The sequence below is a fragment of the Sturnira hondurensis genome, unplaced genomic scaffold (assembly GCF_014824575.4).
Source record: "Sturnira hondurensis isolate 20B ecotype Veracruz unplaced genomic scaffold, ASM1482457v3 Scaffold0002597, whole genome shotgun sequence".
Lineage (NCBI taxonomy): Eukaryota > Metazoa > Chordata > Mammalia > Chiroptera > Phyllostomidae > Sturnira > Sturnira hondurensis.
The window spans coordinates 3,762,743-3,787,112 of record NW_028075228.1 but is presented as its reverse complement, the minus strand read 5'-3'; the positions used below and the strand labels follow the sequence as shown (position 1 = coordinate 3,787,112).

The window sequence follows — 24,370 nt, the reverse complement described above, 5'->3', positions numbered from 1 at the left end:
CCTCCGACCCAACCTCCACCTCCCACCCGACCCCTGCCATCTGACACCCACTATCCATCCCACTGGCTCTGAGCTCCAGCATCCGATTTCTGCCTCCGCCCTGACAGCCAGGCAGCAACTTGATCTCCACCTCAGACATCCACTATTCCCCTCTGACCCTGACCTGGGCAGGCGACGCCCCCCGAGGCCCCTCGGGAATTCCGGCGGGCACGCGGGTCCGGCGCCGCCCCCGGACCCTCAGAGCAGACCCCGGAAGACTCTGGGACCTCTAAGTCGCGGTGTACTTTCATGAAAGTGATTTCTCGGAAGAAGGCCAGCCAGGCGGGTCACGCCCATTGGGTGGCTCTGGCGACCTTCCCGCGACCATTGGCGGAACGACCGGCACTGGCTCAGGGGACACGCCCTACCCTTAAATAGGCACCGGCGCCGGAGCCCTCGGCCGCAACTCCGAGCGCAGTGGCGAGCGTGGGAACGCAGGCGGCTGCACTGAAGGCAGGCGGCAGGTCAGGGGCGCACGGCAGCGGGTAGGAGGCCTGGGCGGGCGGGCAGACAAGGGCCGGGCAGGCCGAGACAGCGGGCGGGTGGGAGGGCAGCTGCCGCCGGCTCTCAGGGCCAGCGCGATCGCAGCACGCCCCTCTGTTTTCCTGAATGTTAATAAACGGAAGGTTCCAGTAGTTGATCATTGTGTGGCTGCCCTTAAAGATTGGCTGAGACTTTAAAAAAATCTTATTTTCCTTCAAACCTGGTTTGTATAGGCTTGACTTTAGAATGTCTCATATAATGCAGGGAAATACTTACTCTTCATTATAAGACCTCCTCCCCATCAGCTCAAATCCTACTGCATGGGACACTTCTTGAGGCTCATTACCGTGCTTGTGTGGGTCGGCTTGTGGAAGGGGCAGACTGCAGTTTTTAATTCGGATTGACAATAATTAGGATTTCTGAGAGGGGTTTCAGGACCGTTGCTTCCATCACGGCCTTGGCAAAGAAGTCTGTATGGGGTCACAGCTAACAGGACATTCTGGTGTAAAGTAACATATCTAAGGTGACAAAAGTCCCTTACTGAAGCTCTGAAGTGCTTCATGAATGTAGACAGAATTTTCCAGGATTTTGAACTATTCCCCTACCATACTGGAGGAGGTACAACGTAATTCTGTAAACCGAAGTTAGGAGCTGGCCCTTAAAGGATGGCTCCGAGAGTGTCCTTTGGACTGTGGCAGGTTCCCCCATGAAACGAATCAGGGCTGGTTTGGCCATTTTAGCGGGACTGGGCCAGAGGGAGAAAGGCTTTGATGCTTTCGGGTCTCGGGCTGATGGGGGTTTGTGGTGGCCAGGGCAAGTGCCCAGGGAGAAGGTGAGCTCTGTGCCGCCTCTTTGGCACGTCCTGGACTCTTATCGCCTGCTGCCTGGGAAGCCTGACCCCCGGACCCATTTACAGGGTGCAGATTAGCTCCAGATAGGATTTGGCCCGTAAAGAGAATTATTACCTAAAAATCAAGGAAGAGGAAGTCATAAACATGTGACTGGGCTTATAAATTTTTCCTGGCTCAGCATTTGGTGGAATTAATTTGTTAGTGTTTAATGGATAATTATGGATCTTCGTTGTATTAGAATCTTAATGCTGGTGAGGTGAATCTTAATGCTTAGGCTTTTAATGCTGTTTAGACTCTTGTGGGTGATCTCATTGAAAATTCAGGTGGGACTATCCATGTTATGAGATCTTATAACCTGACCATGTTTTTTTTTTTTTCTGCAGAGTGAGTAAAATAAGACCCCCTGCTGCGTGCCTGGGGGTTGGGCTGCCTTCTGGGCCTCAGTTTTTTCATTTTATAACAAAGAGGGGTTGGATTAGATGATTTCTAAAGTTTTCCCAGCTTTTATCTTGTGTGATTTACTCTTCTTCTTCATCTCTTTTACTTTTTTCTCTTTTTTCCCTTATAAATCACCAAGACAGTGGACCTTAACAATTTTGGGGTTATGAATCCATTAAAAACCCCAACGAGAAGGTGTTGCTCACTTTCTAAAAAAAAATGCCCATACAAACAAAATATTGCTTTTCATTCCAGGATGCCCCTGGAACATGGAATCTAGCTTATGAACCTTGTACCAAGGGGGTGAGTAAAATGCCAACGAGCAGGAACATGTCCTTTAACTGACAGGTCCACAGACACCCACTTTCATTGGGGTTCTGGCTCCCTCTCCCTGTCCCCCACGCAGCTCCTTCCTCAAGGGAGGGTGTCTCCTGCTTTTCCAACAGGAAGGGCCCGCAGGAGTCTCTGCCCTGCCAAGTTATTTCCTGGGGGGAGCTTGCCTGGGGGGTGTCACTTCATTCCCCTCCTTAGGCACTCCCCCCCATCTGTCCCACATTTATAAGCACAAGGGACTGTCTCAGAATTCCAGGACACTGGAGATCCACTTGCTTTGCAGGTGAGCAGAGCCTCGCAGGCTCAAGTAACTTAACCGAGCCTCCAGCTTTCACACTGAAGCCCAATCCCCATTTCGCACACTTCACTCCTTTTAAATCCACAGCTGGGCCGCTGGGGTTATGGGGTGAAAAGGGTATTACATTCAGCGCTCCCGGGCCCTTCTCTCTTTCTCCCCAGGATCCGGCTGCCCTCTCTGACCCCAGAGCCACCTGCAGGGTAGCTGGAGTTTTCACAACACCCACTTCTTGCTTTGTGGACCTGCGTGGCTCTGGATGTGGCCATATTCCTGGGGATGTTATGTCTTGTCGTTGCTGATTGTTTCGAACTTTTTTGCCCAAAGAGGTCACACTTTAATCAGAAGAGGAGAAACACTATCTCTTTTTTCTTTTTGGGTGGGCGTCTGTCCAACTGTCTAGGGGATTTCCACCCGGTTCTTGTAAATGTGGGCTGTGAGCTGGTACGGCATGGCTGCTTTCTCTTCTCTCTGTGCTGTTGGGACAGCTGTCCGCTGTGGGGAGAATGTTCTTCCGAAGGATGTCTTTGGGCGCCGTGGGGTGGTGAGGCCCCCCGACTTTGGTGCATTCCGGAGGAGTCTATCCAGACTAACTTTGTCTGTGGCCACAGTGGACTTCTTCGTGCTCGTCTGCTACCTCTCCACTGGTTGTGAGAGTCCATAGGTGGGGAGTTGGGGTGATAACAACGACATCTGCTATTTAGAGAAAGTCTTTGAAGGTCCAGGCACTGTCTTGGATGATTTATTTATATGTACCGTCTGAGCCCCCGGCGGCAGTGGTCATTTTCCCAGCATGTTGGCCAGTGTAGCCGACACTTCAGAGTTACGTGATGCCCCCAGGTCACCCAGCTGAGAGACGGCAGGATTTGGATGGGATCCCCGCTCCGTCCTTCCCAAACTCATGCTGTCGTCCCTACACCAGCTGCGGAGGGACAGTCTGGAATGGCGGTTTTCAATCTTTTTCGTCTCGTGGCACACATGGACTGATTACTAAACTTCTGTGGCACACCAAAATTGTACAAGTAAAATAGTTGCGCCCTGGCTGGTGTAGCTCAGTGGATTGAGTGCGGGCCTGCGAACCACACGATCGCGGTTCAATTCCCAGTCAGGGCACATGCCTGGGTTGCAGGCCAGCTCCCAGGAGGGGACTCGCGAGAGGCAACCATACATTGATATTTCTCTCTCTCTCTCCTTCCCTTCCCCTCTAAAGATAGATAAATAAAATCTTTAAAAAATTAATAAAAAATAGTTGCAAGTTCACACCAGACAGCTATTGTTGTGTTGGCTGTTGTCATTTTTCATTTGACAGTCTAAGGGAAAAGAGGTCAGTGCCCCTGACTACATAGTCAGGTATTGTGTGTTTTAAAAAATCTTGCGGCACACTGGGTGAAAGTCGCTGACACAGAAGGATAGCCTGAGACTTCCCTCCTCCTTGGAGATCACAACCGTCCTGTTCGCTCACAGACACTGGTCTGACTGGGTGCCAAGTCATGGAACGGGCCCTTTCGAGTGCTGGGCACTCGCAGAAAGGACCTGAAAATGTAACAGCGATTTCTCCCCATCTCATGCGAAAAATGGAATGGTGCCGTTAGATATGCCTGAAAGGGAACATGTGGTGAGAGCTGGAAAGGGCACAGCCAGAACCATAGGTGGGGCCAACAGCTGGGTGCCAGCAGCCGCAAAGCCCCGGGCCTCTGAGGTCCTGGAGGCAGGCATTGTCTTCTCACGGCAGTGGCTCTGGGTTCCTGGACCTGTGGCTCTCCCCCAGCTGGCACCTGCGTGGCCACCCTCTGATTTTCCTGTTAGCGTTTCTTGGCTGTGAAGTACCTTGGGTGCTATGATGCAAGACATGATACTTGTAATGACTTAGAATACATTTTTTTTCTTTCCAAGAATGTGCGATCGGAATGGTGGCCGGCGGCTCCGGCAGTGGCTGATTGAACAAATTGACAGCAACATGTACCCAGGGCTGATCTGGGAAAACGATGAGAAGAGCATGTTCCGGATCCCGTGGAAACACGCTGGCAAACAAGATTATAATCAGGAAGTGGATGCTTCCATTTTCAAGGTAAAGACTGGACTCCCCCCCCCCCGGCCAGGAGCAGAGTTCTGTCTTCCCTCACTGGCCGGTGGATGTGTGGAGTGACAACTTTCTTATTTGCTTGAAAATTAACCCAATGTTAAAAACAAACATTGACTGAGTGCAGAATGTGTCTAAAAAACATGCTAGGTGATTCCATATCTATTATATGATTTAATCACTGGGAGGTCAGTTGTATATTGGTGGCACTTTTTTCGATGAGATTGTGGACACTGCGTGCTTGCAAAGTTACTACTTCTGTTTGGCAATGTGGGCCAGCTCAGTGACAGAGACACCAGCTGTCATGACTTCCGGGCTGGGCTGTATGGGATGTCCTGTAGCAGGTGTCTACAAATAGTCTGACTTCCCTTGAGAATAGTGAGTGCCCCAGGCATGGAGGGACTTGCCGTTTGGTTCTGCCATTTGCACGGTGACTGCCCGTGTTGATTGGGAGCCCGCTCTGTGGCAGGCCTGGGCCCACAGGGTCTGTGTAAACCGGAGGTGCTGTCCTTGTCCTTGTTCTGTAGAGGCACTGAGAGGAGGAGTGACATGCCTAAGATTTCACAGCTCTTGGAGGACAGAGCCAGGGTTCGAACCCAGGCAGCCCAACCCAGAGCCCGTGCTCCCGACCCCTGGCAGCACTGACAAACAGAGGTTTCTCGCCATTGCTCCTAGATTCGAGCAGGAGCCGGGGCAGTGCAGCTGTGCAGCCCAGCGGGCCAGCAGCGTCTCCTGTGGGCTTTTCCAAGGCTTTGGAAGTACAGGTTCTACTCTGAGAGATCTGTAGCCCTAGGTCAGGGCGAGCCCAGGCTTCCAATTTTGCAAACAGGTGCACCACGGGTGGACTGACTTAGAGCCCAGGTCGCAAACCGCTGCTGTGAGTGCGCTAGTTCTGTGGACATCTGGGGGCTTGGGACATGGAGGGGAGAGTAAGTAGGCAGAGAGGAGAAGTAGGGAGGCTGAGCTGTGGGCGCCAGAGTCAGACCTGAGACCTTGGATGAGTGAGTGGAGCCAAGCCCTGCGGGACTTCAGTGCAGCATGACCCTTAGCCAGGGATGACCGTCTTCTGACAAAAAGCCACAAAATGACAAAAGATTGTACCTTTGCCTCAGAGTGGAGCATGAGTAGGTCAGAGCTGGTTTATGAGGCATTAACCTCCTTCAGGTCTATCTGACATTTGCAGTGGGGCTGCACCTATAGCAGTTTTGCCAAATCTGTCACATGGGATCGCAGATGTCTTTGAGAATCTGATGGCAGTGACTGGCCCTCCCCAAGAAGAGTGGACATGTGTGGGTTTTGCACTCACCTTCTAGGGGCTCCAGTGGCCTGGATGTCCAGCGGATTTTTTCCATCAAGGATCCCAGGTCAGGAGCCAGGACTGTGCCGGGTGTGTGAGCTGCTAGTGCCTCCTTTCTCATCCTTAGAGGAATGTGGATTCCTCTCTTATAGAGGTTTTTTACCTTTAACAGTATGGTGAACTTCTTTTGGGAAGGACTCTGGCTAAATTTAAATAGTGCCCAAGGTCCATCCAGCCAGCTGGGAATTCTAGGTTACAGATGGCCACGGGCCAGGGCACCTCAGCCTCAGCATGGCTGACATCTCGGCCAGACCGTAGGGTAGTCAGCAGCATCCCTGTACCGTAGGGTAGTCAGCAGCATCCCTTACCTTGACTGACTAGGTGCCAGCAGCACCTGCCCCCTGACATGTGACAACCAGAAGTGCCTCTGACATTGCCAGATACCCTCTGGGGGTGTGCTCTCCCCTGCCACATTGGGAACCCCTCTGGGAGCTGATCGGGGCCGGGATGAACAGATTCAGGCCGAAGTGCCGGGTGCTGAGGGCACAGATGCAGGCTGTCCGTCAGGAAAACCTCTTCAGGAGGAGCGTGGGTAGAGGGAGCTGGACCAGCAGGCGGCCTGACCCTGGCTCCTGGCTTTCTGGTGGAGATGCAAGTCCTCTCCCTTCACACTGCACCCTGCTTCTTATGATCTGGGGGTAATGAAGTAAAGCCCCAGATTTATACATCTTATGCAATGTTCTTCATAGCCGTTTCAACAGCGTTGAGAAAAATGTGCAAGATTCCCAATGTTTCCGTTGATTACGCAGTCGCTCAATGTGGCAATCTGAAACGCGTGTACAATCTCAGCAGGAATGGGGGCGGGAGGCAGGCATGGCGCCCACCCCGAGCTGGGCAGCCCCTGGGAGGGCCACAGCCTGGGCTGGCGAAATGCCGGTGGGAAGGAGCCATGCCGCGCTCTCTTGACCACGGCGGCGAGCCCATGGCACCCTCTGAGGGCCGGAGCTCTGCCGCCCCCCACCAAACCGTCTGCTGCAGGAAGCAGTCGCCGGGCAGGCCTGGGTTAGACGGAGCCACCTCAGGGATTTCCTGGTGAAGTCAAGAACCTTTTCGTTTAACACATTCTGAGAAAACCTTTAAAAAATGTATGAGTTAAGAGAAACAGCAGTGTGTTTTCTTGACTTAATAAGTGGATCTTAAGCAGCGTCTTCTCCTATGAGAGACTCCATTGCCTCTAGGTGCCATCCCAAGGTCGGCTTCACGGTGTAGACCAGAGATGGAAGATGGAAAACGACGTTTCACTCGTGCTGTACCGTCCCTGAGGGTACCGATGAGGTCCTGCTATGGGCTCATATTTATGTTTAAAAACGTATCCTGCCTCCTTTTGAAAATGTTGATGGGGGAAGTCAAGTTAAAGTGGGGGTGTAGCTTATGATTCATTGGTTATTCTCTCATTGACCAGGCCTTGTGATAATCTTAAGTGGGTTAGAAGTTACTTAACAGCACAGATACTTCAAATTCAGTAGGCCTTTGTGAAAAAAAAAATAGCATTTGAGTTTTAAACTACAAGATGAGACTTGTAGTTTAAAACTCTACATTTGACTAGATTTAGTGGGGAACCAGGAAGAGGCGGCCTTCCCGTGTTTCATGCTGGCTGCCGAGGAGCGCGGAGCACCTTGCGGACGGAGGCATAAGTTATGGTGGGGGCTGGACGGCCGTGGTAGCTCCAGGGGCTCAGATCACTCTGTTCTGTCCAGGGTTAGCTCCGGGGTCTTTACAGACGGTCTGCCGGGGGATATCTGAGAACCCTCCAAAGGACTCGGTGGAGGCTGAAAGCCGGGTACCTGATGCCAGCCCAGGGCACTTTCTGCCCACGGGCCCTGCTTTGCTTTATGATGTCCTGGCTGTCTTCATGGGGAAAACCTTGAATGACCCGGTGACCATGGCAGTACCCTCTAGACTGTGCAGTTCTGCGGAAGTACAGCTCACCCTAACTAACATCATCCTCAAATCTGCTCTTCAAGGTCCATGTGTAATATGGTTTCGCCGAGCGGTTCTCCGCGTGTGTGTGTATCATGATTCTACCTCCCTGGGGACACTTGGCAATGTCTAGAGACGTTTTGGGTTGTCACAATGGGGACAGGGGTCCTGAAGGCATCTAGTGGGTGGAGGCCAGGAACACTGCTAGACATCCAGTTGTGCACAGACTGATCCGCCCCAATGTCAGTAGTGCTGAGGTAGAGACATTCTGATTTAATGTGATAGATACTTGAAATTACTGTTCAGTGTGTACATAGTTTGCCCTTATATTTCTCCAAAAAAAGAAATCAGGTGTAGTCTGTGATGCAGTAAATAAAGGATTGAAAACCACTCACTTTTAGGCAAAAAGGTGAGTTTTTCATCTACGTCAGAAAAGGAAGAGATGCTCACACCCACTAGTAGGAATGTTCTAACAGTTTCTCTGCACCTCGGGCAGAGATGCAAAATCTGAGCTCTCGACATCAAGGCATTGGCAGTGAACTATGAGGTCATGCCTACTATGAGGAGGAAAAAGCCATGACTGTTTTCAGTACAGCTTTGGTTTGTGGGGAGTTTGGGGGTTTCTGGGGTTCTGGTCTCCTGGCCTCCTAAGTCAGAATTACTGGGATGCTGGCTAGAGATGCAGGTTTGCAGACTCAACTCCCACTAACGAGTGAGAATCTTGAGGGGCAGGCCCAGGACTCTGCCCTTCACGAGCCCCCAGGGGGTTGGCATTAAGCCGGAGAGCACTTGCTGCAGTGGGAATCCACTAGGTTGGAAGTCAGGACCACTGGTGTCAGGACAGGGTCGGTCACCTTGGGAAAGGTACCCCTTGGAATTGCGTTTTCCTGAGTGGGGCTGAGAATTCCCTCTCAATCTGGTATTCTTTTAGGTTGGAAGGTGTGTCTGAATACGCCTAACACCAAAAGCTATGTTCACCTGACGGTAATCACCTCCTCATTGATGTGTCCCGTATTCCAATTCTGAAGTTTAAACTCTGCCCAGTCACATGTTTGTTTGTTGTTTTTTTTTTAATAATGCCCCATTCTACATTTTGACTTAAAGTGTCCAGCTTTAAGTCTCTGTTTCTAGTCCAGAGTCTAAGGTTTGGAGAGGTCAGAAGACAGGCCGTGAAAAAAAAAAACAACGGAGAGGGGAAACATTTTATTGCGTATTAAACAGTGCCCTGGGGAGGGGGGGGGAAGGGTAGAATAAATGCCAAAATGCAAAACAAAATTTCTATTAAAAGTAGCAAGGCAGTGGACGACCACACTCAGAATTTTTGCAAATGTTTCCTCTTCATGCTAATTTTTCATGCCAGGGGTTGATTAAAGAAAAAAAAAAAGCAAATTGTTCTTTGTTTTGAACATTCTAGTGAAACCAAGTGCACTTACTTCCTCCTTGTGCTACTTGACCTCAGGCTCCTCCTGGCTCTCTGGTCCAGGGAAGGATTCGGGTGGGGGAGGAGCCTGGGGCTGAGTTCCAGTTTCAGCTCAGTTGGGAGATCTTGGGGTCCCCTTCCTGGCCTGGGTCTTTTTACATTTATTGGAGAAAGCGGCTGGATGGAGGTCTCTGAGCCCTCAAATTCCTTGAATGAGGGTTGATGACCAAAAAGGGACTTTCAAGAGGGCAAGAGTGTGCCAGTCCTGGCTGTAGCAGTGGAGATCTGTGGTCGAGGGGCCAGCTGTGTGTTTCACGTGCTGCTTTCTCTCCCTTCAGGCCTGGGCAGTTTTCAAAGGGAAATTTAAGGAAGGGGACAAAGCTGAACCAGCTACGTGGAAGACCAGGCTACGCTGTGCCTTGAACAAGAGTCCGGATTTTGAGGAAGTGACGGACCGGTCCCAGCTGGACATTTCCGAGCCATACAAAGTTTACCGCATTGTCCCAGAGGAAGAGCAAAAATGTAACTATCCTCCACGGGCACTCAGCCCAACAGAGGCTGCCCAGCTTGCAGCCGCCAAGGGAGATCATGGGCCTGGGGTGGAGTGGGAACCCACAGCATTCGGGACAAGTGGTTTTAGATAAACAAAATGCTTCTCTTCTGTGAATAAGCAGAGATGGAGATCTCTCTCCACCTACCTCACCCACTAACCAAAAGGCAGCTTCCAGCTGAGTGAGAGGCGGATCTGACGGGAGGAAAGGGCGGGGAGATTGGGTGGCAGGCGGCTCTGCTGCTCACAGTCAGACCAGGAGTATGTGGGGCTCGGGGATGAGGATGGACAGGAGCAGAGGTCCTCTGACAGTGTGGAAGGAGTTACTGTGTTTTTTAGCACCTCTCAGCAGAGGCTGGGGGAAGGTCAGGGGGACAAAGAAGGATGGCTGATTAGGGTAGAGGGGAAAGTTCTTGAGCGAATTTGCAGATGGTGGTGCTGTTAGTTTCATTGCTGTAACTCTGTATTGTTAGGTCCTAATCATTGTTTGGGAACTCAGGATGTGATAACTCCTGGAGTTTCTTCCCACTTTCAAACCCCAGGAAAGCATCTGTGAAAAATTTAAAGCAGGGATTTAAAGCAACCACTGCTACACATCTACCAAGACCGGACTCCCCACTCTGTGCAGACATCACTAATCAATCAGGAAGTAAGGAGCTCAGATCCAGCCTCAGAATCCTTTTCAGATTAGTGTCCTTTGCAGCTCTCTGGTTGAAAACATTCTGTTAACACGTTGATTTTCTTAGCCATTAGATGTAGCAATTAGAATGTTGTCACAGCATCTTTTTCTCCTTCGAAGAAGTCTGTTAGTCTGGTAAGGCTTGAAAGGAATAGAACCCCCTTCAACTATATTTAGGGCTATGCAGAAATTCTGAGTGTGAGCTCTTCACACTGAGGGAAGGTTACAAATGTTGATACATAATTTTTAAAAAGTCACAGTTGTAACCCTGACAAGTGTATAGTGAGCCTGAGTCAGAGAGTGGTTTAAGTCATTAATTCACGGGGGGACCGGCACGATGACGATTGTTCAGCAGCAGACTGTGACACGCTGGTGTGTGTGGTCAGTGCAGGACAGAAGGCTGAGCTGAACCGATGGGCGTCTGACCTGGCAGTGCAACCCTAGTTTTGCTGTTACCTTTTCTACTGGTCATTCGTCACTTAATTGGCTATAAATTAACACCTGGAGTTACTGAGGCTCCAGCCTAATTGATAGTCAGTATCAAGTCAAACAAACTGATCTTGCCCTGGAAAATCAGAAAACCCGTCAGGGAATCCCTCTTAGATGATCCTCTGGAATGGCTTTGAAAGGCCAAACAGCCATCTCTCTGCTTTATCTCTCGGTTTCTGGATATTTTTTGCATCATCACAGAGTAAATTGTGATCGGAAAGAATAGAGAAGTTTCTCTTACTCCCCTGCCCCCAGGATCAACCAGGCTTGAACTGACAGGTGACCCAAACTTGTTTATAGCACGGAGCGCAGCCAGCATCACCTGCGAGGGTGGGTGTTTAAAGAAGCAGGTTCTCAGGGGGGCAAAGCAACGTTGCATTTGCATAGTGCCTGCATGGACCCATTCCCCTCTGTACTTCAGTGGTTTGCAAGCTACATGGGAGGTGCCCCACCTGTCCCCTACTTCCCCCATCAACAGCTTCTAAGTGAATTCTTGAATCTGTCAAAATGGAATCAAAATTCAGCAAGGATGAAACAACAGGCCAAATCTATAGATCATTGGGACTAGTGAATTCCAGCAAACGAGTGTTTGTGGCTTATAATACATCTCACTGGTCAACTTAATGAGGTGAGGTTCTGGCCCGGGAATAGTCAGAAGAACGAGGAGGAAAGTTGCCCACTCCAGAGCGCCTGTTGTGGGAATAAACGCTCACGTACATTTAGTGACTCTGGGTGAAGGGGGGTTCAAGCCAGGCATGGGCCAGTCTTTGTGGTATGCTGAGCGTGTGCGTGGCGTGTGTGCACTCAGATGCACATGTGTATATTTGGAAAGGCCAAAAAGAGATTTCCTGCCAATTAACTTAAAAAAAAGAGAGAGAGACTTTAACCTGCAAACACATTTGCTAGGAAACCTTTGAGTGTCTTCAAATGCCCTGCTTGTAAATTTAACCTCTATACGGTGGAAAATGCTTGGTATGGAGAAGGATACTTTTTAAAAAGATTTCATTTATTTCCTGGCTGGTGTAGCTCAGTGGATTGAGTGTGGGCCTGCAAACCACACGATTGCAGTTCGATTCCCAGTCAGGGCACATGCCTGGGTTGCAGGCCAGTTCCCAGCAGGAGACTCACAAGAGGCAACCATACATTGATATTTCTCTCCTTCCCTTCCCCTCTAAAGATAAATAAATAAAATCTTTAAAAAAAGATTTTATTTATTTATTTTTAGAGAGAAGGAAAGGGAAGGAGAAAGAGAGGGAAAGAAACATTAATTGCTTGCCTCTTGCACTTGCCCCTGCTGGGGATTGAACCCACGATCCAGGCATGTGCTCTGCCCAGCATTCGAACTGGCAGCCTTTTGCTTTGCTGGGCCATGCTCAACCCACTGAGCTGTACCGGTCAGGACGTGGGGTAAGGGATCTTTGATAGGAATTCGTTTTAGATTCCAGCAAACAGAAGGAAGAGGCCAAAGTGCTGCCTTTGCCTTCTAAGTGGACAAAAACACCCCACTTCTCTCTTTTGACTCTGCTGGTCAGGTGACCGGAGAAGCATGGGAAAGTAATTTCTAGGCCTTTCGCAAACCAGGGAAGACACTATTGACTTTTATTTCCTTCGACTCAGCATTAAAAAAAAAAAAACACCACGGGTTATTGCCCCAGTGGTGGTCGTGATGATGTGTCAGTGCTGTGGTCACATTTGGTCCTGTTTGTCCGCCCTTCCATAGGCAAATTAGGCGTGGCGACTCCCGGCTGTGTGAATGAAGTCACGGAGATGGAGTGCAGTCACTCCGAAATTGAGGAGCTGATCAAGGAGGTATGTGGGGACGGCGTTCTCGGGGGGGGGGGGGGGGGGGGGGGGNAGGGGGGGTCTGGACTGACAGCAGGAGCCACATGTGTTTGGGGGGGCGGTGGCCTCCACCTCACCCTGCCAAGGCACCCAGAGTTCCAGGCTGTCCCAGCAGACCTCGTCCCCACCCTGACAGAGGTAGAGGACTGGGCCCCTGTGTGAGGCCAGCCTCTGCCAACTGGTCAGCCCTCCCACCTGTGTCCCCTTCCTAATCCCGAGGGCTGCGCCTCACTGATGTGCCTTCAAGTTCTAGCCTTTGTGTTTAAACATTCTGAATGGCAGTCTTTTGTAATGTATCAAGTGCTTTCTCGTCTTATTAGCAGGCTTCAGTAAACAAAATGTAAATGTTCCTTCCTGCTTGGGGTTGGCCCTCTGGCAGGATTGTTGTACTAGCTCTTATGGCTGGTGGGCGGCCCGTCTTCCTACACAGCTTCTCATCCTCCAAGGGTTGGGAATCCATCTAACCCAACCCGGGAGAACTGCACGTGAAGGCCCAGTGACTAGGCTGTGGGCAAAGACGTGATGGGGTCTCCCGCTGCGGGCTTCTGTGCCACTTTCAGCTATTTGGGTGTCGTTTTCTTCTACCTTTAGCCTTTTAACTATGTTTTTTATGGCTATTACAAGGTGGACATTGCATAGCTCAAATAGTCCCATAGATCCCTTGCCAAAGGTGGTGTGGGTGCTGTACAAATTCTTCTCAATTCACGCAGCAATGCTAGAACCCTTGGGAGTAGCTTGGCAGTCAGAAAGTGCAGATAAGCTGCCTGACTTTTCTGCACAGGGCAGCCATTAAGTTTCTGGATGGTCTTTGGCAGCAGACCCACTAAATTCCTGGCTTCCCATCTCCAACATTGTCCCGTTTTGCATAGTCCTGTTTTGCATACGAGGCTTTTCTGCCAACTCAGCTAAGAGAGTGAAATAATCAGATTGGCCCACCAGGATCACAAGAAAAACAGAGTTCAGAAACGTTTCCTAACTGAATTTACCAACTCTGTTAAGAAATGGGTCAGAGATGGGAAATCTAGACCCGGCGCGTTGAGTGAGATTTGCTAGAAGCGTGGCAGAGTCTGTTCATGAGTCTGTTCAGTGTCAGGGCATGTTGATATCCCAGAACTGGCCACAGGCAGTTGCATGTAAAAGCCAATAAACTTATCAGGGGCCCTGAAGAGGCTAGTGATTCAGTCATGTGGTTTGATCGCTAAGCCTGCTGGATTGTCTTGGACCTTTCAGGATGCAAAGTAGAACTTCCTTTTTGTTTTATGAGCTAAGGTGACAATATGGTTTTAGATAAGAATCAGCCGTTGTCTTTATGACACTGGGGGCCTGCTTTGGAAGCCTGGTGACTGCCCTGTCTTCTCTCTTGTCCCGGGTCCCACAGCCTTCTGTGGATGAGTACATGGGGATGGTCAAAAGGAGCCCGTCGCCACCGGAGGCCTGCAGGAATCAGCTCCTCCCAGACTGGTGGGTGCAGCAGCCCAGCGCAGGTGAGGATGGGAGCCCAGAACCGCTGGCAAGTGCTGGGGGGGCTGGACTTGCTGGAGTGGTTTTAGCCCTAGAGCCGCTGGGGTGGGGCCGGCCGGGTACTGTTAAGTTTTATTGAAGGTGACTGAGCCCAGAGAGGTGGCCCTTGATGGCAGAGCCACGCCCTCAGTCCCATTCACCACTGCCTCCCAGGAAGCTTTAGATGTCCCTCCCATAGGACGTGTCTGCTTCCCATACTCCCAGCCTCCCACCCCCACAAGCTTGGAGTGGGGGAGTCAGTGAACTTCTCCAAGACCAGAGGGGACTCAGAGCTGTGGGCCACGTTAGGTCTGTCAGGCCCACCACCCAGTGTCCTCAGACATTAGGGACCCTCAGAGCCGAGCACAGCTCAGAGTGGCTAGAGAGCAGAAAAGCTCAGGGATGAGCAGTTGCTCACTCCGAGGCCCTGGATTTGCATCGCCCTGTCAGAAGTTGACTATCTCATATGAGGCTCAGTTTACTCATCTCAAAAATGGAGACCCCAGGACCGGCCCTACAGGGTCTTGAAGCTAAATGAGCCATTCACCCTCTTATTAGCTTCAGATGACTGCCTGCCTCCCCACCCCCACTCCCCCCACTGCTGAAAACGACCCTCCGACCAGGACCAGGAGTGCCTTTGCTTTCTCCCTGGGCCTCCCTCCCACTGGCCTCTGTGGGAGACCAGGAGGTGACAGCTGGCTTTGAGGGCCTCAAAGCCTGTCAGGGTGTGGGGTGATTCCAAGGCAGGGGTGCCGGGAGCGCCCTCTGTCCCTGTCCCAGGCAGTACCTCTCGGCAAGCTAGCTTGGGCCTGAGCTCCCTTCGAGACAAGCCCTGGAAGGTGGGCATGCAGTCCGGTGGTATTTTGGGAGCAGGCCCTCAGGGGGAAGGAAATGTGGCCCCACAATGTCACACTGACACATGGTCCAAAACCCCACAGCATAGAGGAAGTCCCCCCCCCATGCTGGTTGGGTTGGGGTCTGGTTTTCTGCCTTTATGAAACATGGGTCCCCACACCGAGAGGGGAAACACCGAATTCAGCGGAAGCCTGTGGCGGGGCCTCAGGAGCACACCATATGTGGCTTTTGAAGAAACTTTGGGAAAGGGGGAGCATTTGGACTGCTTCCCCTGCATGCAACTGGGTCGGGCTGCGTCTGAATCGGCTCCTCTCTCCCTCTAACAGGCTTGCCGCTGGTGACGGGGTACACCGCCTATGACGCGCACCATGCAGGTATGACGTGCCCTGAGCTGGGCGAGGTGCAGGGACGCTCTTCTAAGACAAAACTCAAAGGACCTGTGTGGGTTCCTCAGGGGTCCTGGACGAGCACGATCGGGGGGCGGAGGTCGCCCCCCGATTCCTCCTTTTACCCTTTGGTTTGGGAGTGAGCAAGTGCCTGGCCTTTTGAGCCTCGTCTTGGATTGGACCAACAAATATACCCAAAGAACTCTTCACAGGGAGAGAGAGTGTGGAGATAGACACATGCAAGGCCCAGCTCTGCCCTGTCCCGTGACACCAGGCAGAATAACTGAACCACTTGGAACCTCAGGCTTCTCGTCTGTAAAGTGGGAACAACAGTGACAACCACCTCATGGGAGTGTTGTAAGGGTTATGCAACGCATTAGTAAGACTTTTGGGTAGGGACCCATACTGGGCAGTGGATGTCACCAGTGTCAGTTTCTTTAGTCTCTCCCACACCTAAATTTGTAAAAATAACAATATTGATACTGATAATGGTGGCGATACTGTTGGAGTGACGGTGATGACCATAGCTATCATGGAGGTGATGGTGATGTTGGTGATCATGGGGAGGATGATGGTGGCGAACATTCGTGAATGCTAACTGGTCCAGGACCATCGGTGAGGCTCTCATGGCCCAGTGTCATTACTGCTTCCCACCAGTCCTAGGCGGGTGCTGTTCCTGTTCCCACTGTACCAGCTCAGAAGCCCGGTCCCATAACTTGTGAGCTGCAGAGCTGTGGCGTGGCCCCAGGCTGTCCCATCCATGCTCCTGCCCCCAGCAGAGAGAGGTGGCCTTTGTGTCACATTGTTGTCTAATTATTCTGGGGACTCGGACCGCCTTCCTGCCATGGCCCCTGGTGTGTACATTCAGGCTCACTGATGGCGTCTTCCGAGCAAAGGGGGCTGGTGTCTTCCCTGACAGCTGCCAGGTTCTGGGACCAGAACAGCCTGACTCATCCAGATGGATGGTGTAATGTAGGGCGGGGGACCTGAAGCCTGGCGCAGAGGAGGGAATGGGGCTCAGAGAGAAGTGTCTGGATGGAGGCCCTCCTGGGAGGAGTGTTTTGGGAGGTAGAAGCAGGTTCTCACCCTAGCAAGACAATTTTAAAGCAAACACTGCTCCCGTTCATCAGGCTCTTATCTATTGCACAGCAGCCCTGTGAGCTGGAGCCCAACATAACTCTGGCTTCACAGAGCAGTAAGCTGAGGCTCAGCCTGGACCACACCGTGGGTAGGCTGGGTTGCCGAGTTCGAGCCCAGGCCAGTCTGCTTTTAGATTTACACTGGGCAGCACCTCTTGCTCACCAGAGGTGCAGCTCCTGGAGGCCCTGAGTCATGGGACTGGGCCTTCGACCTGCTTAGCTCTGGGCTGTGGCTCAGGGAGTCTGCTGACCAATGCTTTCTGGGGGCAGGAGAGTACCCAGGCACTGGCTGTAGTGTCTGGGTGAGAAGACAGGTCTGAGGAGGAAGCTCCCTCAAGTTGTTCCAGGGCTGTCTCAGCATACAGCAGGTAGAGCAGCAACTAGTGGCCACTGATTCACGCAGAGAATCTCCTGTAGCATTCCACTAGAAGCTGTGGACCTTGGTACCTCTGTTCAGTTCACACAGCTCCTTTCCCCATTTAAATAAGTTGTCAGGGGTCATCAGTTCTTAGCCTTCAGGGACAGGTAAAATAATGAGTGAAATGTCAGGTGAAAGACAATAGGGAGTGGCAGAGACTGTGGCAAAATGGAGGGACCCACACTCCGGGCTGTTCGTGGTCCCTGCCATGGGGACTTGCAGACCCAGCTAGGCTCGATTTTTTTCATGTTTCTAGGGAAACCAAAAGTCTGGATTCTTGGGTGAAATTTTCCATATAAAAAGTTGACAGCAAATTCAAGTTCACAACACCCCACTGTGCAGAGGTATCCAAACATGGCTGTGACTGCCTGTTTGTGCTCTCAGCTGTATGTATTCGAAATAATGGGGGTGAACGGCAGTGTTTGAAACTGACAGTGTGGCTAGGTGCTTAAGAACACAGATGTGGAGCCAGCCTGCTGGGGAGGGGGTCCAGGCCCCCGGTTAGCAATTGTGCCATCGACAACAAGCACCTTAACCTGTCTACGACTCAGTTTTTTTCACCTGGAAAATGGGTGTAATTGTTGATAGTCTTCACCTCAGGGGGTTGTTGTGAGGATGAAATGTGCTAATTGGTCCAAAGCACCCGGAACAGCACTTGGGGTGTGTGTGTAGACCGGGGACTGTGGCTTATAATCTCAGGAGTCTCATCTATGTATTGTAGCTAATCATTTGTACATTACTTAGACTTATTTGGTAACCGCTTATGTGGTACTGACATCTGCTAAGTCAGATGCAAGCTCCAGCAGTCCTCACAGCCACCCGGTGAGCTGGGTGTGTTATTCTCCCCACTTTGTTAATAGGGAAGCTGGGGCACAGAGCGGGGAGCTGCTGCCCCAGGTCACACAGCTGGGGTGACACACCAGGCAGTGGGCTCCAGAGTGGGTGCCCTGCTGTTGCTGTGGCCCGGCTGCCCCTGGCAGGGCTGTCATGGAAGGTGGGTAGGTGTAACGGGAACAGGACAGGGTTGCGGTGGGGCCCTTAGAATTTCGAAGGGCTGGGCTGAGTCACTGGGGACCCTTGACGAGTGGCTTCTGCTCTGTGGGTCCCCACTGCTCACCGGTTGGGTGTGGTGAGTCATGGCTCAGGTCCTTCTCACTTGATCCTTCCCTGCACCTAAGCTGTCCCAGGCTTTGGGGTCACTGGGACAGCCCCACCTGGGCGTCTCTGGGACACCGTGTTGGCTGCTCCCTCTGACATGGTCAGTTCACACAGTCAAGAGGCATTAGTGTGAACTAAGGCCACAGCAATGGCAGAGCACAGGGGCCGAGTGGTCACAGGGTCGTGTGGAGTGTTTCACTCATTTGGGACAAAGTTCAGAGCTGTTTCGGAGTGAAGGAAGTGGAATGTGTCAAGTCATTAGGCGATGTGGGTGTTGCGGACTTGGAGGGTGGGAGGAGGGTGAATGGGGGTTCATGAGGCAGAGGGTCAGATGCTGGTGCTGCTACCTACCTGCTGGGTGGCCCCATCTGGGCCTTAATTTCCTCAGATGTCAAATAAATGAATTGGACGGGAGCACTTGCAGCTCTGACTCCTCACCCCGCGTGGTTCTAGAACGCCATTGAACTCCCACAAGGGAGAGAGTGGAGCCTGTGGACAGCAGCGGGGCGTTTCAGTATTTGACTGAGCAAGTGTTTCTTGAGCAAAGCCCAGGGGGAGGGTCCAAGGAACCAGGTGAGGTGGGTGGCCACGCACAAGGCTGCCCCTGGCAGCTGTGCAGGTGTGCACCGCACAAGTCTAGGGGCCACCGTGGAATCAGGAGGCTCTCAGTTTATGTCGCTCTGGGGGTCAGCCCTGAGTTGGTCTTAAAAGTGCATGTAATTCAATAGCCTTAGAGTTTAAGGCTATTGAAATGTGGATTTCTTTAGGAGTACCCCTGGAGTTAGCTATTGTCTTTATTCCTATCTCAGTTGAGAAGTTCCCAAACTTTAAACACTTGAGGCCCGCCTTCACAATTGGTTTTCATATCTGAGTACTGCCTGGACTGTTATCAATATCCCAGTTTTCTCTAAATCCTACATTTTACAACATAAGTTTATTTTAAATGGGGGCCATCTCTCATTGCCTGGAAAAGGAGAACCAGTGTTACTTATTGTAAGTAGGAATTCAGAGGTCAAAGTGCATTCACTGAAAACCAGCTGTATCCTATTCAGAAATTCCAGGCAGACATCACACCCATCCAGGCTTAGAGCCCCGACACCTGCCCCTTTGTTAAAAGGGGGGGGGTCTTCAGGCTTAGGTGTTAAAGATGCATCAGCACCAAAGTGGGGCTGTTTTTCTGATCACTTTTCTAGGTGACCAGAGACTCAGTGCATATACGCACCCGTATCCTACGGTGCTACCTGGATAGACGGCTGTGTCTACTCCAGAACAATGTAGTCTGTTGCCTACAGCGTAATGCAAAGAAATGCTAGATCTAAATTCGAGGCTTAATAAAAATAAAGATACAATCTTTTTCCTGCCAAGTTCACAGTTCCCTGGAGGCTCCCTGGATTTCAAATTAAGAATCTATTTTCTAATGTGTATAAAAATTAAGAATCTGTTTTATAAACAGTATAGCGTTGCATAACAGCATTGCGGCAGTGCCTGTGGGGTGGGGCTAGTCTCCTAAGAAACGAAGTTGTCAAAGCCTGCTTACTCCCAGGGCGGCGGGTAAACCAACGCAGCTTTCAGCCCTTCCTAGAAGTACAGAGAGCACGATGGTAGCTTTTATTTTTGGAATCGTTGGTTTCCTTAGCAATTCTGTGTATCTACTCATGCTTACAAAATCACCATTTCTAGAAGAGGTGCATGAACTTCCCAGAACACCAGAACGGCCCTAGACACACAAGAAGTTGAGCCCCCAGTTTGAGGGAAAGAAAGGCTCTCTGGGTGTTTGCACAGGAAGGAGCAGGGAGCTCCCATTCTTCCCTCGGTGCCTGATCTGTCCCCCTCTTTGCCTCAGCCTTCTCCCAGATGGTCATCAGCTTCTACTATGGGGGCAAACTGGTAGGCCAGACCACCACCACCTGCCCTGAGGGCTGCCGCCTGTCTCTGAGCCAGCCGGGACTGCCCACTGCCAAGATGTGTGGGCCTGAGGGCCTGGAGCTGGTACGCTTCCCACCCGCGGACACCATCCCCAGCGAGCGGCAGAGGCAGGTGACTCGCAAGCTGTTCGGGCACCTGGAGCGAGGCGTGCTGCTGCACAGTAGCCGGCAGGGCGTGCTGGTCAAGCGGCTGTGCCAGGGCCGGGTGTTCTACAGCGGCAACGCCGTGCTGTGCAAGGACCGGCCCAACAAGCTGGAGCGGGACGAGGTGGTCAAGGTCTTCGACACCAGTCAGTTCTTCCGAGGTCAGTACCATGTCACACGTGCCAGAATCTTAAAAGACCGTACCTCCTTCCCAGGACCATCTGCCACCCGAAGTTCCCCTGGGGACCTGTGGGGCCAGTGGCACGGCCATTTGAATTCTGCTCTGCACTTTTGTACTGAGGGGTACTGGGGATAGACTGGGAGGTGCAGCACAGTACCGTAAGGAATTTAGCACTTTGCAGCTCTGTTACGGACCGCTGCTCCAGCCTGGGAGCTGATTAGAATGCATTTCTTTCCACTGTGCCCCGGGTGAGACTTGGCATCCCGGCCAGGCCCCAGGGAGTTGGTGTGTGCTGCCCAGGTAAACACCGAGCCCTCGGGACAACACCCACGCACAGCAGAGCTGCACGCGGGCTCTTCTTATTCGCGAGGCATGTAATTAGGACCCCGCTGTGTGTGTGTCCCTTCTAGAAGGCCAGGGTGTCCGAAATCAGTCAGGCTGCCTGCAGGACTGCATGGGAGCTCTCCCCCATGCTCCCAAAGCTCTCTGCTTCTCTCCCCGTCGCAGCCAGGAGCTAGAGTCACATCTCTGCTGCCACCTGGCCTGGGAGATCCAGGAGGCTTCCCGGAGAAGGGGTGCCAGGAGGGTGGGCGAGGGGGCAGGTGTGAGGTCGGGTGTGAAAGCGATCCCCGCCCTTTCCGCCGCATGTCTCCCCAGAGCTGCAGCATTTCTATAACAACCAGAGCCGGTTCCCCGACAGCAGGGTGGTGCTGTGCTTCGGAGAAGAGTTCCCGGACATGACTCCCTTGCGCTCCAAACTCATTCTTGTGCAGGTAAGAACAGGAAGCCCTGGGGCTTGTGGCCAGGTCTCCCGGCCTGCACGGCAGGACCCAGTTTGTCCTTGGGCTTCGGAACAGAGAGAAGGACTGGGGTGATCCGCTTGTGTGCAGAGGCAGGCCTGGGTGAGACCCTCAAGGCTCAGAAGTGGATTCTGGCCACCTCTGAACTATCTTTTCATGTTCTAGGGCTCTCTCAGTCTGTGTGTCTCCCGCCCCAACCGCCCCCCTTTTTTGGTTTGTTTTGTTTTTCAAAACCAAAACCTCCTTTCCAGAAAGAGTCCACCTTGCCTGAAGGTCTAAGTGACAGATTAGGGTTTTGCAAGCCCTTATGTAACTCTAGCCAAAGGAATGAAGTTCTAACAGTGGAATTCTGGACACTGGCTTGTCTGGTTGGGACCGTATTGGGAAAGATACTGCTTGTCCTTTCTTTGCAGCTTCCTATTCTGGGTTCATTCATTTGGCTTCCGAGATCAGACGAGATCGGGCGCGTTCAGGGTGGTATGGCTGTAGACTGGGTTCATTCACTGGGGACTCACGAGGAGGTTCAAATGCTAGCTTTGGGCTGGGGTCATCAAAGAACGTGGTGAGGGTCAGAGGAAGCCCCGCCTCACTTCCCACCTCCATCTCTGACCCCGGATGCCATCCCTCCAGGTGGAGCAACTCTACGTGCGGCAGCTGGCGGAAGAAGCCGGGAAGAGCTGTGGCGTGGGGTCCTTGATGCAGTCTCCCGAGGAGCCCCAGCCGGACCAGGTCTTCCGGATGTTTCCAGATATTTGTGCCTCCCACCAGAGACCCTTTTTCAGAGAAAACCAACAGATCACAGTTTAAGTCTCTCTCTCTCTTGGGCACCACACCCTGCCCACATCTTACATGTCTTTATTACAATTACTGTTGTAATTATTTAAGGATGTAGATCCCTCTGACCTGGGGTGGGGCTCCTACCTCTGCTCTTAGTTTAGTAAGGGCATCCCCGGGGGCCCTGCTCTGATGTGACATGGAGACTCGCCCCAACTGGTCTGGAGGCTGCAACTACAACCTCCGATGAAAACATTTGTTTCCTAATTATTAGTTGCTATGATCTCTGCAGCATTTTTTTTTTGATCATTGACATTGCCGAAGAATTTTGGAGATCAATGCTGCTTTTCTTTTCGTCTTTTGTTGAAGCCGTATAGACTTATGATTTCACGGGGCTGGTTCAACAGGAAGTGTCTTTTTGCCTTGAAGCATGTTAACAAGATTTAAAAATACTTAGGCACCAGCCTCTCTTTCACAAGGGAGAGCAACACGCCTGGCTTGTTTGCAGAATGCGAGGTCTTCCTGGAACGAGGTGCTGGAGGGACGTTTCCGACACCAAGTGTCTGCTGGACCTTCACAGGATAAAAAATTTTCCCTCTGGCGCCCTGTTGCCAGCGAGCTTAGGCAAATGCGTGTTCTCATTTTTGTAGTGGTCAGCCCCGATACCTCTCTGTTTTCTTCTTTCTAAATGCTATTTCCCTGTTTAAAAAAATATTTGTAATTTTAATTCTCCCATTGTAAACTACTTAAAACCTTTTTTTCCTTTTTATAAAGTGGGTAAGCATATAAACCACAAGTTCAAAAAATAATCGTGGATTGTACCAGCCTTTTGATTGTGCCTTGGATTCAGTTACTTCACTCAGCAGCCCATGGCGCCGAGTGGGCAGGGGGGCTCGCGGGCCCTGGGGGCTGGGGATGGCGTGTCAGCCTGTCACCAGTACTCGGGCCATGGGGTGGGCTGTGGCCAGGAGTGTGTCTTCCCCCATCCCTACCTCGCGGTTCGAGATGGCTCCACTGCACGCTGAATTCTTCAACAGAGTCCTTTAGTGGGATTTCAGTGGTGAAGTTCCAGTTTTAGTTGTGGAAGAACTTACCCTATCTACTAGCAAATAAGATGCACTTGCTACCCAACATCTGTCAAAATGTTTCTCCTAAATCATGATACCGATTGAGAGCCAGGGACAGAACACTGAAGATGGTGGCTGGCGTAAGGGTGAGGGCAGTGATGGTGTCGAGTTCACGACACCTCACTGCCACTCCCTGACCCTGCGCTTTGCAGAGGACAGCATCTTCGCGGCCACTTTCAGGTTTAAAAAGCACGTGGGCATTTCTGCCCCCCAAGTAGATGTATTTTTGCTAGATTGGGGGGGCTCTTATTTGTCTGTGTGTCCTGTGCGGTGCACCAGGACTGGCAGAGGTCGGCGCCCCTGGCGCGGGCCGAGCACCTGCCCCACTTCTCGGTGGTGCAGAGTTCGTTTGTCTGGCCAAGTCGGTCCCACCGTGGGTGTAGACACCAGGCAGGTTTGGGGCTTGGGAGGGGGCTTTTACTTTGTATCCACTCCCTTAGGGGTGGGGAGAAGAANACTGCCACTCACTGACCCTGCGCTTTGCAGAGGACAGCATCTTCACGGCCACTTTCAGGTTTAAAAAGCACGTGGGCATTTCCCCCCCCCAAGTAGATGTATTTTTGCTAGATTGGGGGGGCTCTTATTTGTCTGTGTGTCCTGTGCGGTGCACCAGGACTGGCAGAGGTCGGCGCCCCTGGCGCGGGCCGAGCACCTGCCCCACTTCTCGGCGGTGCAGAGTTCGTTTGTCTGGCCAAGTCGGTCCCACCGTGGGTGTAGACACCAGGCAGGTTTGGGGCTTGGGAGGGGGCTTTTACTTTGTATCCACTCCCTTAGGGGTGGGGAGAAGAAGCTGTTTTGTATTCTTTTCCCTTTATCACACAGCCTGGGTCCCTCCCACCCCAGACTCAGAATCTCACAATGAAAGAGCAAGAAGTGGCCTCAGTTGCCAGCCCTCATTTTAAGACATGGGAGCAGGTGTTGGGATTTGAGGGACAAACTGCCCCAGCTCAACCGGGCTAGTGGCCTCGTCACCACAGAAGTCTCTGACAAGATCTGAGGAACCCAAGAACGCCCCTTCACCTTTCCCTTGTGCCTGCCGTGAGGGCGGTGCAGGCGCAGCCAGACCGTGTGGTTGGTTGCAGGGTCTGCAGAGGCGTCAGAGGTCGCCTGGGGAGGTGGGGGAGCTCCTGTCTGGCGGCTTTTCTCCTTTCACTCCTAGGCAAGCGTCACATTTTGGGGGATAACAG

The 24,370-nt window shown here is 51.9% G+C and overlaps 1 protein-coding gene across 1 annotated transcript; it reads left to right on the top strand.

The window, feature by feature from the left end:
- The first annotated feature begins 419 nt into the window (after positions 1-419).
- Positions 420-22,751, top strand: IRF8 (interferon regulatory factor 8). Its single transcript, XM_037040244.1, has 9 exons — positions 420-524; positions 4,333-4,507; positions 9,555-9,738; positions 12,655-12,743; positions 14,155-14,260; positions 15,458-15,505; positions 20,076-20,462; positions 21,140-21,255; positions 21,913-22,751. The coding sequence occupies exons 2-9, from the start codon at positions 4,334-4,336 to the stop codon at positions 22,087-22,089; spliced, it is 1,281 nt and encodes a 426-aa protein (XP_036896139.1). The 5' UTR covers positions 420-524; position 4,333; the 3' UTR covers positions 22,090-22,751.
- Positions 22,752-24,370: the final 1,619 nt, after the last annotated feature.

Excerpts from the sequence above, each read along its gene's own strand:
- IRF8 (XM_037040244.1), top strand. The coding sequence starts at position 4,334 with ATGTGCGATCGGAATGGTGGCCGGCGGCTCCGGCAGTGGCTGATTGAA. Across the intron at positions 12,744-14,154 it reads TTGAGGAGCTGATCAAGGAG|CCTTCTGTGGATGAGTACAT; the intron begins GTATGTGGGGAC and ends CGGGTCCCACAG. Across the intron at positions 21,256-21,912 it reads CCAAACTCATTCTTGTGCAG|GTGGAGCAACTCTACGTGCG; the intron begins GTAAGAACAGGA and ends CCATCCCTCCAG.